The 16,513-nt window shown below is 40.8% G+C and overlaps 1 protein-coding gene across 2 annotated transcripts in view; it reads left to right on the top strand.

The window, feature by feature from the left end:
- Window positions 1–9,187, top strand: part of DOK6 (docking protein 6) — a 243,176-nt gene extending 233,989 nt beyond the window's left edge. For both annotated transcript variants that reach the window (XM_024580552.3, XM_053912854.1), the window contains one exon: window positions 1,391–9,187. In XM_024580552.3, the coding sequence (XP_024436320.1) occupies window positions 1,391–1,530 (140 nt within the window). In that variant the 3' untranslated portion in view covers window positions 1,531–9,187. The remainder of the gene's footprint in view (window positions 1–1,390) is intronic.
- The last annotated feature ends 7,326 nt before the right edge of the window (window positions 9,188–16,513 follow it).

Raw genomic sequence — 16,513 nt, forward strand, 5'->3', positions numbered from 1 at the left:
AAGAATCAAGTCCACAGTGAATCTAAAATGATTTTTACCCAGAAAGCAAGATTTTGCTCTCACAATATTTTCACCTTAAGAGGTTCCAGCAGTTTAATTAGCTTTTGATTACCCAATTCATTTGCATTTTCTCTCTGGATCCCAAGCCTCAGACTCTGCAAGGAAAACACGCCTGACAATGAAACGGCTTTAAGTGTATGACCTTGGGAAGGACAGCGCCTCCTGAGGACCCGGCGAGACGCTGGACGCTTCTGCGTAACAGATTGTCTCCCCTGGAGGCCTCCCCACCAGGACCAGGACCAGCACAAATCACACTCAAGATGTCGCCTCCTTCGGGTGAGACGCAGTCTGAAGGGCAGAGCACACAGACCTGTTCCTCTTCTCTCCCACTACACTCATCCATTAGCTAATTAGCATTCTCAATTCGGAAGGATTATTCATCATCACTGGTTAACCTGAAGGATGGGAAGAAAGTTCAGCTGCAGCCTTGGACTTGGACTACATGCTTTCTCCCTACACGCTGAACACCCTGACAAGTTTTTCAGTAATTGCTGCTGTCAGTCGTGCCGGGCCACTTTCTCATTGTAGGGGAGTGTGTGAACTATGGGAAGCATCGGTAGAATTTTCTGAAAAGACATCTTCTGTAGGATTTCACTTCAGGGAGCAGTTTGAGTAGCTACAAAGGTTTACCGTTTGGGTTAACTGCATCACAAAATGGGTTCAGTTGCTTACACACCTGCCAGGGTAAGCCAGGGCCTCGGACGCTCTCACCGAAAGCTCCCTCCCCATAGATAATTCATGGTTACTGCCACAGACGAAGTGTAGTTTGCCTACTCAGAAAGTTTTGAAGAAAGTGTGTAATTTGCTTTTGTATGCCAAACTTGATTATAAAAGAAATGAAGAAAGCAGCTTACAGGCCCTCTATCAAAAATTTTTTTTTGGGGGGGGGGGGGCGGGGACAGTGGGAAGAGGGGATTACAGGAACTACTATAAAGGACACATGGACAAAATCAAGGGGGAGGGTGGAGGTGGGGGAGGGAGGTGGGTTCAGCTGGGGTGGGGTGGAGGGATGGGGAGAAAAGGCATACAACTGTAATTGAATAACAATAAAAATTTTTTAAAAATTTTTTTTTTGGAAAAGCTTGTCTGCTTCTGTTTCAAAAGTCGAAAGACAGTGGAAGTTTGAGATCCTTAGAAAATTCACCCAGCAGGTAACGTGTGCAGTTTATCACAGACGAAGGTTCCAAGTATGTCCATGTTTACCTACTTACCTGCAGCCCCACACAGAGGGTGTGAGGGCTCTGCTGTGTTTGTTTGTTTTCCCGATATGTCTTTTTGCTTCGCTGAATCTGTTTCTCAGCACAGCCCTCCTTCCGTTCCTTCTCCCCAGGTCACGGGTTTGGTTCTTCGAAGATGTCACGGGCACAGACCTTCCCCAGCTACGCCTCGGAGCAGAGCGAAGAGACTCAGCAGTCCTTGTCCCGGTCAAGCAGCTACGGATTCAGCTACAGCTCCAGCCTCATTCAATGACCCAGAGAGAGCCACTGCTGGCCAGACAGACAGCCTGTCCTGGACCTGCGTGTGGGGTCATTGTGCCCTCTGCCTCCTGGAAGACCAATTGCAGCAGAAGTTGAAATGGGTCGGGTCTAGCCCCATGCCCAGTGGAAGGTTCAAGACTGGAGTTCCGCTTCCTTGATTCTGTGGCTAAGTCCTTTATTTATTGAATTTCTTGGGTGTGGGGGGACATCTATGTTTTACAAAAATAGAATCCAAATCGTATGGATAGTCATTTAAATAAAATTGTTTGGGTTGGACAGTAGCTGCAGCCTGGGCACTGTAAGTGTTGCCCACACAGGCTTGTAAGGTACCTGGTAGGTGTCCTCATGGCTCAGCCCTCCCATCTGATGACAGGGCCGGTCCTTCGACAGAAAGGTGACCCACCACAAGCTGTGTGGCTTGGAAGGTTTTGACAGGGACAAATCTAATCGGCCCTACAAAGGGCATTGTAACTCTCCATATAAATAACCCCACTGACCATTAAGGGAAGACGAAATTAGAACACACTAGTAAGCAGGGCCTTGTAGCTCTCCTTGTGTGTGTGCACACGCGTGTGTGCGTGTGTGCGTGTCTATAGGCAAATGTAGGTACAGATATTGCTACACCCATCTACAGCTAACGAGCATTATCAAATGCGCGCTCAGGGTGACAGGTCACGCTCACTGGAATTGTTGAAAACTATAATTTGGTGCATTCAAATTAAGATTGTTATGTTGAACAGCTATTTTTAAAACCATGCTGTAAAAAAAAAAAAAAAAGGTTCCTTATTAGCAAAAGTATTTATATAGTCAAGTCTGCTCCTCTGAGAAGTGTGAGGATATGAGAAGGAGGAACACTCCGGAGGCAGAAGAGCCGGTCTAGCTGTCCTCCTCGTCACGTCCCGTGGTCCTTCTGGGGGGCGTTCCCTTGTTGCTGACCACGGGTCTTCTCCCTTTGGCCACCCTTCTGAGCTACGTGGGCAAGACTGGGTGAGATCACCAGCCGGACAGCATTTAATCTCATGAGAAAAGACCCTCACGGAGGCACTGTTGAAGAAAGAGATAAAAATACCCTTACAAAGAACCGAGCTGTTTTGCAGTCAGGGAACAGCAGGCGCAGGGCTGGAGAGATTTAGGATGGCACGGCTGTTCTCAGACAGCCGTCGGGGACACGCCATTAACTGTGCAGCCAGAATTCGCCGGGCTTTCGTTTCCTTTTACTGGACAGAGGTTGGCTGGGACTGTGATAAAATGGGTTACATATAATTTTTTTCATCTGTCACACTAATAACAAATCTTTGAGGTTTAAAGGAAAGTGGTGATTTCCCTGTGAACTGAGGAAGTTTGGCTAATTCAGGTCATTGTAGATAGTTTTGCCGTCAATTTTGGGTTCAGTCAAGTAAACATGAAGACGATTCTGCCTGATTTTCTGATGCCACAGGCCTAAGTGGTCAGTGCCCAAATACCCCCCGATGGGGTGAAACAGCAGTGAGCCCAGCCCATGTAAGATGAAAACCTGATTTCTTCTTCTTAATAGCAAAACGTGTTAAGCTATCCAGGGTAGTCTTTTGAAAGGGGACCTGGCTTGCTGGTCTGTGAAAACACTGCTTTTTCACCCCCATCCATAGCTTGAATGCAGATGGACAATTCATTTCAGAGAATTCACACAGAATTCAATCATTCTGGGTCCCTCTCTGATGAATCTGCACTCAGCAATGACCTACACTCTCTACGTCTCCCACATAAGTATGAAAACCCCAGCAAGATGCTAATCATAAGAGTTAATGTGACTGTGGAAAATAATTATCCTAAGCATTCAGGGATAAAAAGAAAATTGCTCGAACGCTCTGCACTGTGAATTGTGCTGACAGAGCCAAGGAGCCGATGGCTGGCTCCCGGCGATGGCAGAGCCTTCCCTGACGTCCTAGCGTCCGGGTGAGATGCTCTGCGTTCCTTTAGCCGTGGCATTCACTTCTGAAATGCCTAGTGAGACCCCAGAGCAGCTCCCCGCTGAGACCGCCCGAGCACAGCTCCTAGTGGCCTCAGGCTCAGAACAGACTCTCGCCAGTCACTCAGTCGAGCTGTTGCTTAGAGACCACAGGTTTCTACAAGGGACTTATGGGGAAAGGCCCTCAGGGGCCCTGGTTCATGTCTCAGCTTTATTAATCTGCCCAGAGCACAGACAGCGAGTCCAGGGTGGGGAGGGTTTTGCTAATCGGCTGAGTCTGCTCTTGTGTCTGGTGGGTGGGAGATACGATAGCCGCATGGAGTTAGTTCCTCGAGAACACCGTTTTCTTGTGATCGTTGCCAGTGAGCACACCTGAGAGGGTACCAAAGATCAGGCACAGCCTTGGGCCACTGCGCTCTGAGAACCACGTTCATAAAAAGAGTCTGTGAGATAGAAATGTCCTTCCCATGTCTTTATCCAAGCTCATCGCAGTGAGAATAATGCTATAAAATATCTCATGGGACATCTTTGGAGATTTATTCCTGCACACACCTCTAACTATACTTAAAATTGTAGCTAAGTCAAAATTACTAAATGAACAGATAGGAGAATTTATATTAACCTAACGTACCTGACATAAGGCAGTGCACGTTGTAATAAAAATGACAAGCTGATAAATCTTCTACAAAAACCAAAGATGAAAAGGTAATGAACCAGTCTCCTGGAACTTCATGAAATCAATTTCGCTGGAGCAACCAGAGTGGCCAAAGGCCTGTACCCCACTCCCTCAGGCTGGTAGGTTTGTGACTAAAGATGCTTCTACACTCCACAAGTCACGTTTCTCCCTCGAGAAATAGGGTTATATCTTTAATATACATGTGACTTTCTCATTGTGAGGGAGTGGCTCGCTACGAACCAAAGACATCTTTGGGCTCCTTCTGAAGTGACTCAGGTAGGGTCCCATCCGGATGGAGACAGGTGCGTGAAGATGGTCCCAATTTCCACGCCAGGAGGGAAGAGAACAGTGATGACGGAGCCCAACCCACGTCATCGGGGGTCCTCGCAGGGCAGAGACAGCCTGGGGGGCATCCACATTTCACAGAAGGGTTACGCGAGCAGATTTATTTCTTATGTCCCCAGTTTTTTCCTCCGATAATATGAATAGTACTCATGATATTATGTTTAAAGTGCATAGAAGTACAAAATCACTTTAACCCAATAGCTTACTGTTCTGGTCAGGGCAGAAGGAGACACAACATTCACTTACTCACTGAGTGACTGGTAGGCGCTCGAAACTAATTGATTTGTGCAGGTTGCAAATATTTAGGAATCAATAGGTTCTGGCCACTAACACCATTTGAACTTAATGAAATAAGAAACATACATTTACCTACATATTGGGGAAGATGCTGTTTGATAGAGCACGTGAAAGGAAGCGAAACATATGTATTAAAAGTAAACCTCACTTCTTTCACCAAGGACTAACTGGAATACTAGTCCTAGTATCTTGTACAATTTTCCTCTGTCTTCATTGGACGATTATGTCTGAAAATCATTTATCACCTATGAAATGGTCAACCAGTTGTACCTTCTGTCCAACGCAGAAACAGTGAACTGATAAATAACTACACTGTTAGCAGTTTCCACAGATCCAATTTATTGCGCGTGCGATCTTTGTAGTAGATATTGAAACACATCATAAAAATTGATGTCTGTCCCTCGTTCTTTGGCCGATATCTCAGAAAATGTTGTAAAAAAGCATGAGTACACTATTCCCTAGACGATTTGAGCCACTTCCTAAAATCGACCATTAATGATACAGTGAAAGCAAGCTAAGCAAATTACACATGTATTCTTATAAAAGCATTGTGGGCCAGTTTTAATTATTACAACACAGTGCAATAAATGGGCAATATATGTTCAGTGAGGCTGAGCCTAAAGGCCTTTAACACTTCATGTTAAAACAAATAATATGCTAAAAACTGCTCAAAGTGAAAAGTATGCTTTTTTCTCCAATTCTATTAACATATGCTGTCTATCGATATCTTGCAATTTCAAATTACTGTACTAATAGTTACTTATACTGTATAATCCATGAACTGTGGCCTTCTCAGATAGATAGAAATTTGCCTACTAGACATACTTGTACATTAATAATTACACTAATAGGTAATATGCCACACAAATGAATTTCTAGCCAGTGAATTTACGGAGTGTGGTTTCCCATGGTGGGACCTGCGAAGGACGGCACCAGTTTATGTAAGATTATAAAGACTCCAATAAAATGTCCAGATTTACTTTCTTAACATCTACCCTCGGTTCCGTGTCCCAGACTTGGCCTTCTTTACGAGTGTCGCTGAGTGTGCAAGACGACATCCACTGTACCAATTTTGAAGTTACGGCACAAAGACAGCATGTTACCAACTAGCGTGCTTCCTCTAGTTGAGTGAAAATTATAGTTGAGTGAAAATTGTTTAACACCAAAGAACATGTAAGCAAATCCTGGAGGTCACATGTCTCCTCAGTCACAGGAGGATCATTTTTGTAGAGCCCACCTCATGTGAGTTTCAACGTGAAGATACAGTATCAGCGAGATGGGCGGGGGCTGAAGGTGTCAGAAGAGACACAGGCTGCTATGTGTGTGTTCCCTACAATCGTACTTGGAAGCTTAACCCACCCCCTCCTCCCTGGAACTACCATGAATCCTCACCTTCTTACAGGAGAATGTGAGCCTTTGTTGATCATTTCTATAATTGATTTCACTACATGAGGCGTTAGGTAGTTTATAGACTCCGATGGAGGCATCGTGAGGTTTGGGGCACATTTTCCAGATAGGCGGAATGCTAGCTGGCTCTGGAAGTGATCATGTAGCGTAAAGGTCCCACTTCATGTCTGCTCAGGAGAAAACTGAACCCCACCCACCCATGTTGTAATCCATTCACAGGCAGGAATGGGGTCGCCTAGCAGGCTCCGGGTCCAGGAATGTTTCCTTGGCTCCATCGCGTCTCCCAGGGACAGGTAGTGGGAGCTGAGAAATGCCACATGGCCTGTAAGTTAATAGGCCCTGTACGTGTAACTGTTTTCCAAATTTTTCAGATGTTCCTAACTCTTCCTGGACTCATCGCCAGCTATGTTAATAGAGCGGCTTTCTGGGGCGATTCTTGTTGCTTGCAGGTCATGAATTATTGGTATAAGTGTTACTATGCCTGCATTGTCAATCAGTTCTTTGTTGGAAATTCAGACAACTTTTCTAAGATGATGGTCAAGCTAAAAAAAAATAATTAATTAGGTGTCTATGTGTTGTATTCCTACTAATTTGCCATGCTGTAACTATGATTATTATTTTGGAGATTTTCATTACTCTGTAGCACTCCAGTTTAATTATTTACGGCATCTGTCCCAGCTTTGTTAAGGAATGATAATACCAGGGCTACAGTTTTTTTTCCACGTGAACTTCGAAAAGCTTCCACTTTCAAGTGAAATTTGGGGAGTGACTTTTTTTTTACTTTACATCAAGTTTTTCCTTATATAATTACATAGGCAATTATTTCAATTAATTGAAGTTTAGATAAACTAGACAGAAGCCAAAGTGACTAAACAATATGAAAACCATATTTTATGTTTTATGTATGATTTCCATATACTTTCCTTCATTTAAAATTTTAATATCTTGTAAACATTTCAAGGAAAGGAAAAACTACACTTGTAATAGGAATGTGTCAACTTCCTTCAAATAATTCCGTTCAATACTTTTTTATTTTGCCTCACCTCCTGTGCCTGCTACCCTAATCCATATTCCATATTCTGGGCTTATTTTATTAGCTGATACAATTAACTTCCTCAATCTGTTCTCTGCTTTTTGGATGATTTTAGACTTAAAGAGAACATAAAATCAGCTCATTTTGTAGACACAGAATTGTGCCCCAGTGAGTAGGGTCTCTACCCCGACCCCGTAAGCTGTGTTCATGTTGAAATTTGATTGTTGTCTTAATTCACCCAAGTAACCCACAGTCTCATAAGACTTACTTATTTTCAGGAGTCCAAAATTTAAAAACCCAAATTCAGAAAAAGAAGATTGAGAAAATGATTTCATTTATTTTTAAAGCCATTGCGGGTCTTCTCTCAAAGAAAACATTGTGGAAGGAGTTTTTATGGTTTTTCAATATCATTAACTACTGGACAGAGAGGTTGAAAATCAGGGAAAAATGAAAAATAAAATGATTAGTATTAGCTTGATATGCAATATAAATCAGAAACTAACATGATATATATTAAAATGATAGAGTTATCTTCATATTCAGTATCAATCAGAAATTGACAAGAGTCAGTATGAAATTATTTGATTAACAAAATTCAGACTACACATCTGTTGCACAATTCAAGAAACAGTGCTTATTCTTATCAAAAAATATATGTGTCACTGGGGGAGTGGAGAAAAAGACTTCAAATTTTTGTGAAGACTTGAATTAGAAAATAGAGATTCTTTCCAGTTCTAAGGCTGTATTATTTTAGTCATAGCCTGCAATATATAAATCACAGCAACAAACCAGTCTACTCCCTGACAACAGATGACCGTGAAAGCCAGTACCATCTTGGCTGCAGACAATAGTATGCCTCCCCTAACCCCCCCTTTACATAAACCCTAGCACACACACACACACACACACACATTTTACTCTGACCTACTCCGTATGTCCCCCTGTAGTTATCTTCTTCTTGGGTCCACACAGAAATCTCCCATCTTGCAAAATCCTTAGCCCTATGAATTTTCAAAAGGTATTAAATTATGTGTGTTACGTGTTTGCTTTCTGTAAATTCTTTTAAAGCAATTTATATATACTTTGTGAAGTCATGCTACATATTCTACAGGGCTTATCATTTGTCATTGATCAAGTAGAATGCTTATGATTATTTTGATAAAATAACTTTGGACACTATATCCCTGTTAGGAAGTAAAATACCCATTACAAATTTACTTCTTCTGGAAAATATATAATTTGATACACTTTATTTTTAATCACAGTCTAATCCAGATAATAGTTTGGGGACATTTGTGCTTAAGTATTAGCTGAGCCACCTTTTGGAATGGAGTGAAAAGGAATACTATCCCTGGAAATTAAATGTAACTATCTGGCAGAACAGAAAATATTATAGTAATGAGGCAAGAATACAATTAGGAAATTAAATTCTTTTTAAATCTATGTGATTTTTCCCCTTGGTAAAAATACATGAAATATAAGTTCAAAAATTACCTTCTGAATTTATAGTTTCTATATCACAATCCTCAATACATAAACTAATCTATTGTTAACAATGTCTTACTCATAGTTATAAGAAATTTGCAATTGAGATTGCTACCAAGAGGATCATTTATAGTTGTGCAATATTAAAATCTCCTCCATCACTAAAAAAAGGTAAAGGACTTCAAAAATACCACTTTGCACCACAACTTTGCATGATTGAGATCTGAACATCTAAATGGCTGGTTTTTACCCAGGAGTTATTGAATATTGTTAGCATTGTAATATTATATGACCTTTCATTTTTGTTATCATGTGAACTGTAACTATGTAATTAAACAGAATTCTGACAATCATACTCTTCAAACCTTTAAAATGTCATTTATTCCTTTATTTATTGGCTTGCAATTTTCAAAATAAAGTAAAAGAGGCCCTTTATTAAATGTAAGATTACTGAGATTTCATTATGTATTTCCAGTGTTTTCCTAACTCTAGGCTGTAATAGGATGTAATTTTTACTGGGTTGACTGTGGTTTGGTAGCATCACAGGATATTAATATTGAAAATGACATTGGCGACCAACACTTTGGTTTTCTAGTGAAGCAGCATCCAGAGAATTTTTAAGTGGTTTTCACACCAGCACACACAACTACAACACAGTTTTTTCTCCAGCACATGCTCAGTCGCTAATAACAAAGGAAATGATTGAAAATGGACATTTGGGAGACACATATTTATTAACATCAAAAGTGGGAAGCATGCAGTCGCAGCCACACTAGCTACCAGCGTCTTCCTTGGTATTTGCCACCTGTGAGAGAGTGGCCTTTGTCATTTGGATTCAGATCCATCTAGAAAGACACTCACAGACTCCGTTTCTCACACTTAATCTTCAGATGGTAGCTGGGATTTTATTTTTCTGGTTTAATAGATTCATTTGTTAGTAATGCTTTTCCGGTCAGAGAGCTATGCCTTCAAAGAGAGTGTGAGGCTTCCGTAACGTCAGAGAATCAAAGTGCACAAGGGAGCCGACATCAAAGACATCGTTGATGTCACAAGGCACAGCCCAACAGCAGTTCTCCATCATTTTTATGATGTACAAACACAGAAAAACAAAACCAAATAATCCCAAAGTGCAAAACTGCTCTCCTGATTTCCAAGCTAGTCAAGAAATACATTAGACAAATTTACCAAGTTTTGATATTGATATGATGAATTGATAAAATACATGTGTGATGTGGATAAAATAGCTAAACATTCAGGGAAGTATGAATTATCCTAACATCGGGGTGTTTTAGGAAAATCAAGCAGCTAATTTATATGATCTCAAAGGCCAGTTAGTCACTAAACACTTATTGAGTGCTGACCACCTACAAACCCTGAATGAAGACCATGCAGTATCTGCCAGCACTTGGTTTTTACCGCCTTTTAATTCCTTGTGCTATGCTTCAGGGTCAGTGGGGGGTGGGGGGGAGGTTGGACAGCTTTCTCTAGGAGAAGATGTGCAGAAGGCTGGAGTGAGGGGGTGAGGGAAGGCAAGGGAGACCACCCCCCACCTCTGCTTCCCAAGACATCTTCTCAAAGCTATTCCTGAATTTCTTCCTTCCTCCTCCTCTCTCTCTAGTTAGAGCCTCCTCTTTTTAATCACAAGAAGTTATTATAGTCTTGCATAACCCCAACATTACCTCTTGCTCTTTGAATTGTATAAATTTTTAAAACCTCTTTTTCTGAAGTTCCCAATTCTCTCTTGACACAAACCTGCATATATGAGAAAAATCTTCACCTATCACTTTCCATGTATGTGTGAATCACAAAGCTTAGTTCCCCAAATCTTACCCTCTTCTGGATATTTGCACGCCTTTGTTGTATAGCAGCCAAAATATGCACACTATTTTGGTTCACAGTCCGCTGCTCAATCCACTGAGCCACACCAACCAGAGCTTACTATTTTAAAATTCCATTTAAGAAACAGAAACTGAAGAGCTGAGATTTCAAAAGTGAGTAAGATCTGGACCCTCTTTTAAGGCGCTCACTGTGTAGGGAAGCATGCCCTGCAAGTCAGGAAGCCGGTGTGTCCACTCTCCTGTGGTTTGGCCAACATCCCCTGACTACTTTCTAGTTCCAATACCCATTACAAAGATGTTTTAAAGGCTTCCAGCCAAGATGGAGCTGTAGGTAGACACACTGTGCCTCCTCACACAACCAAAAGAAGAACAACAAAGTTTAAAACAAAAAACAACCAGAACTGCCAGAAAATCGAACTATATGGAAGTCTGACAACCAAGGAGTTAAAGAAGAAACACTCACCCAGACCAGTAGAAGGGGTGGAGATGGGCAGCCAGGCAGAGAGGACGTGCAGTGATGTGGCCGCTGGTAGAGCAGGTGGTCTGTGCAGATAAACCGGGAGGAACAGCTGGGGAACGAGACAGACCAAACAACCCAGGGTTCCAGGTGGGGAAATAAAGCCTCAAACCTCTGACGGCAAACACCTGTGGGGGTTCAGGCAGCAGCAGGAGAAACTCCCAGCCTCACAGGAGAGCTCGTTGGAGAGACCCACAGGGTCCTAGAATGTACGCAAGCCCACCCATCCGGGAATCAGCACCAGAAGGGCCCAATTTGCTTATGGGTAGTGGGGGAAGTGATTGAAAATTGGCAGAGAGCAGAGCAAGCAACATTGTTCCCTCTGAGACCACTCCCCCACATACAGCATCACAACACTGCCAAGTGGGTTGCCCCGCCCTAGTGAGCACCTAAGGCTCCGCCCCTTACTACATAACAGGTGTGCTGAGACAAAGAAAGATAGCCCAAATGAAAGAACAGATCAAAGCTCCAGAAAGAATACAATGAAGCAATGAAGAGATAGACACCTATCTGATACACAGTTCAAAACACTGGTAATCAGGATGCTCACAGAATTGGCTGAGTATAGTCGCAAAATATAGGAAAAGTGAAGGCTATGAAAAGTGAAATAAAGGAAAATGCACAGGGAACCAACAGTGATGGGGAGGAAACCGGGACTCAAATCAATGGTTTGGAGCAGAAGGAAGAAATAAACATTCAACCAGAAGAGAATGAAGAAACAAGAATTCAAAAAAATGAGGAGAGGTTTAGGAACCTTTGGGACAACTTTAAATGTTCCAACATCTGAATCATAGGGGGGGTGCCAGAGGAGAAGAGGAAGAGCGAGAAATGGAAAACTTATTTGAAAAAATAATGGAGAACTTCCCCAATCTAGCAAAGGAAATAGACTTCCAGGAAGTCCAGGAAGCTCAGAGTGTCCCAAAGAAGTTCGACCCAAGGAAGCACACAGCGAGGCACATCATAATTACATTAACCAAGATTAAAGATAAGGAGAGAATCTTCAAAGCAGCAACAGAAAAGGAGACAGTTACCTATGAAGGAGTTCCCATAAAACTATCAGCTGATTTCTCAAAAGAAACCTTACAGGGCCCTAGCTGGTGTAGCTCAGTGGATTGAGCACAGGCTGCAAACCAAAGGGTCGCCAGTTCAATTCCCAGTCAGGGCACATGCCTCAGTTGTGGGCCAAGTCCCCAGTAGGGGGCACTCAAGAGGAAACCACACATTGATATTTCTCTCCCTCCCATCCCTTCTCTCTAAAAATAAATAAAACCTAAAAAAAAGAAAAAATAAATCTTACAGGCAAGAAGGGGCTGGGAAGAAGTATTTAAAGTCATGAAAGGCAAGGACCTCCATCCAAGATTACTGTATCCAGAAAAGCTATCATTTAGAATGGAAGAGCAGATAAAGTGCTTCCCAGATGAGGTCAAGTTAAAGGAGTTCATCATCACCAAGCCCTTATTATATGAAATGTTAAAGGGACTTATCTAAGAAAAAGAAGAAGATCAAAAATATGAACAGTAAAATGACAACAAACTCACAACTATCAAAAATTGAACCTAAAAAAAACAAAAACTAAAACGAACTAAACAAACAACTAGAACAGGAACAGATGAACAGAAATGGAGATCACATGGAGGGTTATCAGCCCTCCATGGAGGGGTTACATGGAGGGGTGTGTGGGTGGGACAGAGGTGCAGGGCAGAGGGGAAAGGGGGGGAAGGTCGGAATGGGACAACTGTAATAGCATAATCAATAAAGTTCATATTTTTAAAAAACTTAAAAATAAAAAAACTGATAAAAGATGTTTTAGGTAGTCTGTGTTTTTGAGGTTTATCCTATTTTAATAAATACAATTATATTTCAAAGAGCTAAATATAAAGAGAACTTGATGTCCAAAAAATTCAGTATTAAAGCCACTCCCCCCAAATTACCCATTTCACTCACTCTAACTATTCACCTCACTCTTGGGGATGAAATCTAAAGAAGAAAAGATGCTACAAAGACTATATTGTGAGCATTTCACTCAGATCCCCTGAGTGGGTGATCTCCTTTCTACCATAGCTGATGCTCTTTTTTCTTAAAGATGGCATTCTAAATTCCAAATTGCTTGTAAAAGGGGCTCTTTCATGCATTCCTGAAAGCATTTGAAGCAAGCATTGGGTAGCAGACCACAGGGTGTACATAACATCTTGCTGGGTTTGTTTATCTTTCTGTTACGTGTTGTCTTCTGTAGCAGCCCACATTATATATATATATAAAATTCTACATTTCTTGGTCATGCTGTTACCGCCTTGGTTCCTCTTGCTCAAGAATTCTTTTAATTCAGATTTGCCTTTTGTGCAACAAAACCTTAAAATAAATTAGTATTGAATACATGTGACCAGCGAAACACTTCCCTGGGAAGCATATTTTATTCCATTGTAGTAGAAACCAACAAAAGGTCATTGAACCTGGCACCTGAGACGGTGTTCTGTGTCATGGATGGGTCCTCTGGTGTAGTTTTTGCTGACGGAGGACACTCAACATACCGTTGTTTTTTGGTGGCTCGAGATGGGATTTATTACCTTATGCTTTTTTTTTGGACTAAAAATTTATGAAGCCTGATGTTGGTTGGGGCATGATCTCATCCTAAGCTTCATATTTCATTCTCTGTTTTTTTGTGCCCAATTTTCGTATACCACAAACATTTTGTCACCTAGCTCTATTTTGCCTCACTTGTCAATTGGGATAATAGTATTTATTTTACCTACATCTTAGAGTTGTTACAAGAATCAAAGAGGAGAGTACAAGAAATTGCTTCCAAAATTACAGTACACAGCAGGAACATGTAATGGTACATTTTGTCAATAGTCAAACTTTATAGCTGCCAGCTATTCGCTAGCTAGTGAACTCTAATCAGAGCAATAGACATGCGGAAATTATAGGAAGGCTGGAGGAGTCATCTATTTTTCCAGAAGCTACTGAGAAATGACATTTCTTTGTACAATCCCGTGAGCTAAAAAAAAAAAAAGAAAATAAATCTAAATTTTCATCTGATCCTCTTCATATGATAAAATCAGCTTAACTGAAGCCACATGGGAAGCTGTATTAAGAAATTTTAATAATGTTAAGAGTTAATTGGAGAGCTCAAAGTCTTACCCAATCAGCTGATTAAAGAACAATGGTCTTGTTCACCATAAGTACTTTTGAATACCTGGAATTAGGGTTGAAATGAATAAGTTATTGAATAAGTAAGAGTTCTTAAGAATGAACTTCCAGGAAAATACAAAATCAGTGGAGATTATTTAAAATTTGAAGAGTGAAAAAAATAAGTTATCAGAGAGTCTCAAGTTTTATGTCTTACAAATATAGTTGGGCGTCCCTCTTCAGGTATTCAGAGGATGTTGCTTGGTATTTTAACTTTCTTAATCCTCACCAGAGGATATGCTTGTTGATTTGAGAGAGAGAGAAAGAGAGAGAGAAAGAGAGAGAGAGACATTGATGTGAGAGAAAAACAACAATCTCGCCCCAACCGGGAACTGAACCCGCAACTTTTTGGTTACGGTACAATATTCCAAACAACTGAACCACCCAACCGGGGATGTAGCTTGACATTTTAAACTCACAAGAATTTAGTCCAGAAGGGCCTTTGCTTGTGTGACCACACGTAGACAGTTGGCTCTGCCTCCCCACTGCCTCTTCCTTTAATAACATTGATTTCTACAGGTCAAATAGCACTTGTTATAATTTTGTAGCATTTTAATTAGCAGTTTCCTATTAAAAAATCAACAAAGGTCAACTTCTAACTTGAGATTTTGGAGGCAGTGTGCTACACAGAAATTGATATATAAAGATGTATCTGTCTAGACATAAGTTGAAATTTTAAAAATCAATAAACTTGAGTAAAGTTGAAGTCTAGAAAAAGCAGCAATATGTCTATTATTTGGGGGAACTGGTGAATGCTAATACCCAAATCCCATCTCAACAGGGAGGGCAGGGAGCAACCTTCTGAAGCACGCTGACTCTTTGAACTCCACGCGCTTGTAAATGCACCAAGCGCTGCCCCCAGGCCCGAGCCGGCACAGTGCCGGGGTTTGAATTTTTTCTGCCTTTAACTCTTCGTGTTCATATTATTCCGCAGAAATTCTTGCCTCATATTCTTCCGTGACAAATGAAACTAGTGATCGTGGAGCACTGCATTTTATTCATTCAAACAACAAAATACAGGAGGTCGAGGAAACGTTTGCACGCAAAACCCAGCAGTCTGAAATCACACGTAAACCGGGAAAAAATGCTCTACAGGATGGTAACTGTATAACGTCGTTCAGAGAGGGGCCACGGGCAACAAGTGGTGATTAGTTCAATCATTTATCACCCATACCCCCAACTGAGATCTTATCTTACATTTTACAGCATAGTTAGTGCTTTAAACCTGGAAAAATATAATAACATGTAAGCCAACCTGGATGATTTATAAGTTTTCTTTAGAAAGCACTGCAGTTATCCTAGAAAAGTTATTTAAAAAAAAAACAACTTGTTTTTGTTTTTCAGGTAAATGTATGAAAGCCTAGAGACCTGACTTGAGTAATCCCAGTAAACAAGCCAACGAAAACAATATAGTAATCCAGGCAAACGCATGGGTATAGAGGTCAACCCTTTCTAGACACTGCTTTCTAACAGCAGCCAAACTAATACTGATAACAAAATAATGGAGTTACATGTTCATGTAATTTTGTGTTGCTCAAAGATATGTTCTTATCACTACTGCAGAAAGAAGCTAAACTGTATTCACAATTCAACATCCGCCTATACTTTATAAGCATCTTAATTCTATAATATTTTCAATTAAGAAGTACAAGAATACAGAACATTCTTATAAATCGTGACATGTATGTTGATTACAATGATTCCTAATTACAGTGTGGACTCTACCAATTTGAAATATTATCGCAATGAAGCTGTAGGGTTTTTTTTTTTAATACAGTACCAGAAAAACCAACATAACAAGTAAACCTGCTAAATTATTTTTATTTTGCTTTATCATGTGAGTTGGTATATTTTAACCTTATGTGTATTTTAGTAGTTAACTGAAGGACTTAAAACTTTTATGACTTTGAATATTTACTAAGAATGACAGGCTCATCCACCTGCCTCCCACCCACAAGCACGATTACAAGTGAAGGCAACTTCTATTCCATTTTCTCAGTGTGCACATAGGCCTTCAATGACGTTCCGGGGCTGCCCTGATGATGATATAATCAATACCTAGTCCTGGTAGGTTAATTAGACACGTCCTCCCCTGACAAAACTGTGCACTCTGGGATGCCATTTAACAAACTCGCCTACCTTATCTCCAAACAGCAATTCCCTTTCATTAGTTACTGTAATGCAAATATAAAAACAGTAGCATTCGGGGGAAACAGATTTTTATTTAATATATTATATATCATATA

This window comes from Desmodus rotundus, chromosome 10 (genome assembly GCF_022682495.2).
Source record: "Desmodus rotundus isolate HL8 chromosome 10, HLdesRot8A.1, whole genome shotgun sequence".
NCBI lineage: Eukaryota > Metazoa > Chordata > Mammalia > Chiroptera > Phyllostomidae > Desmodus > Desmodus rotundus.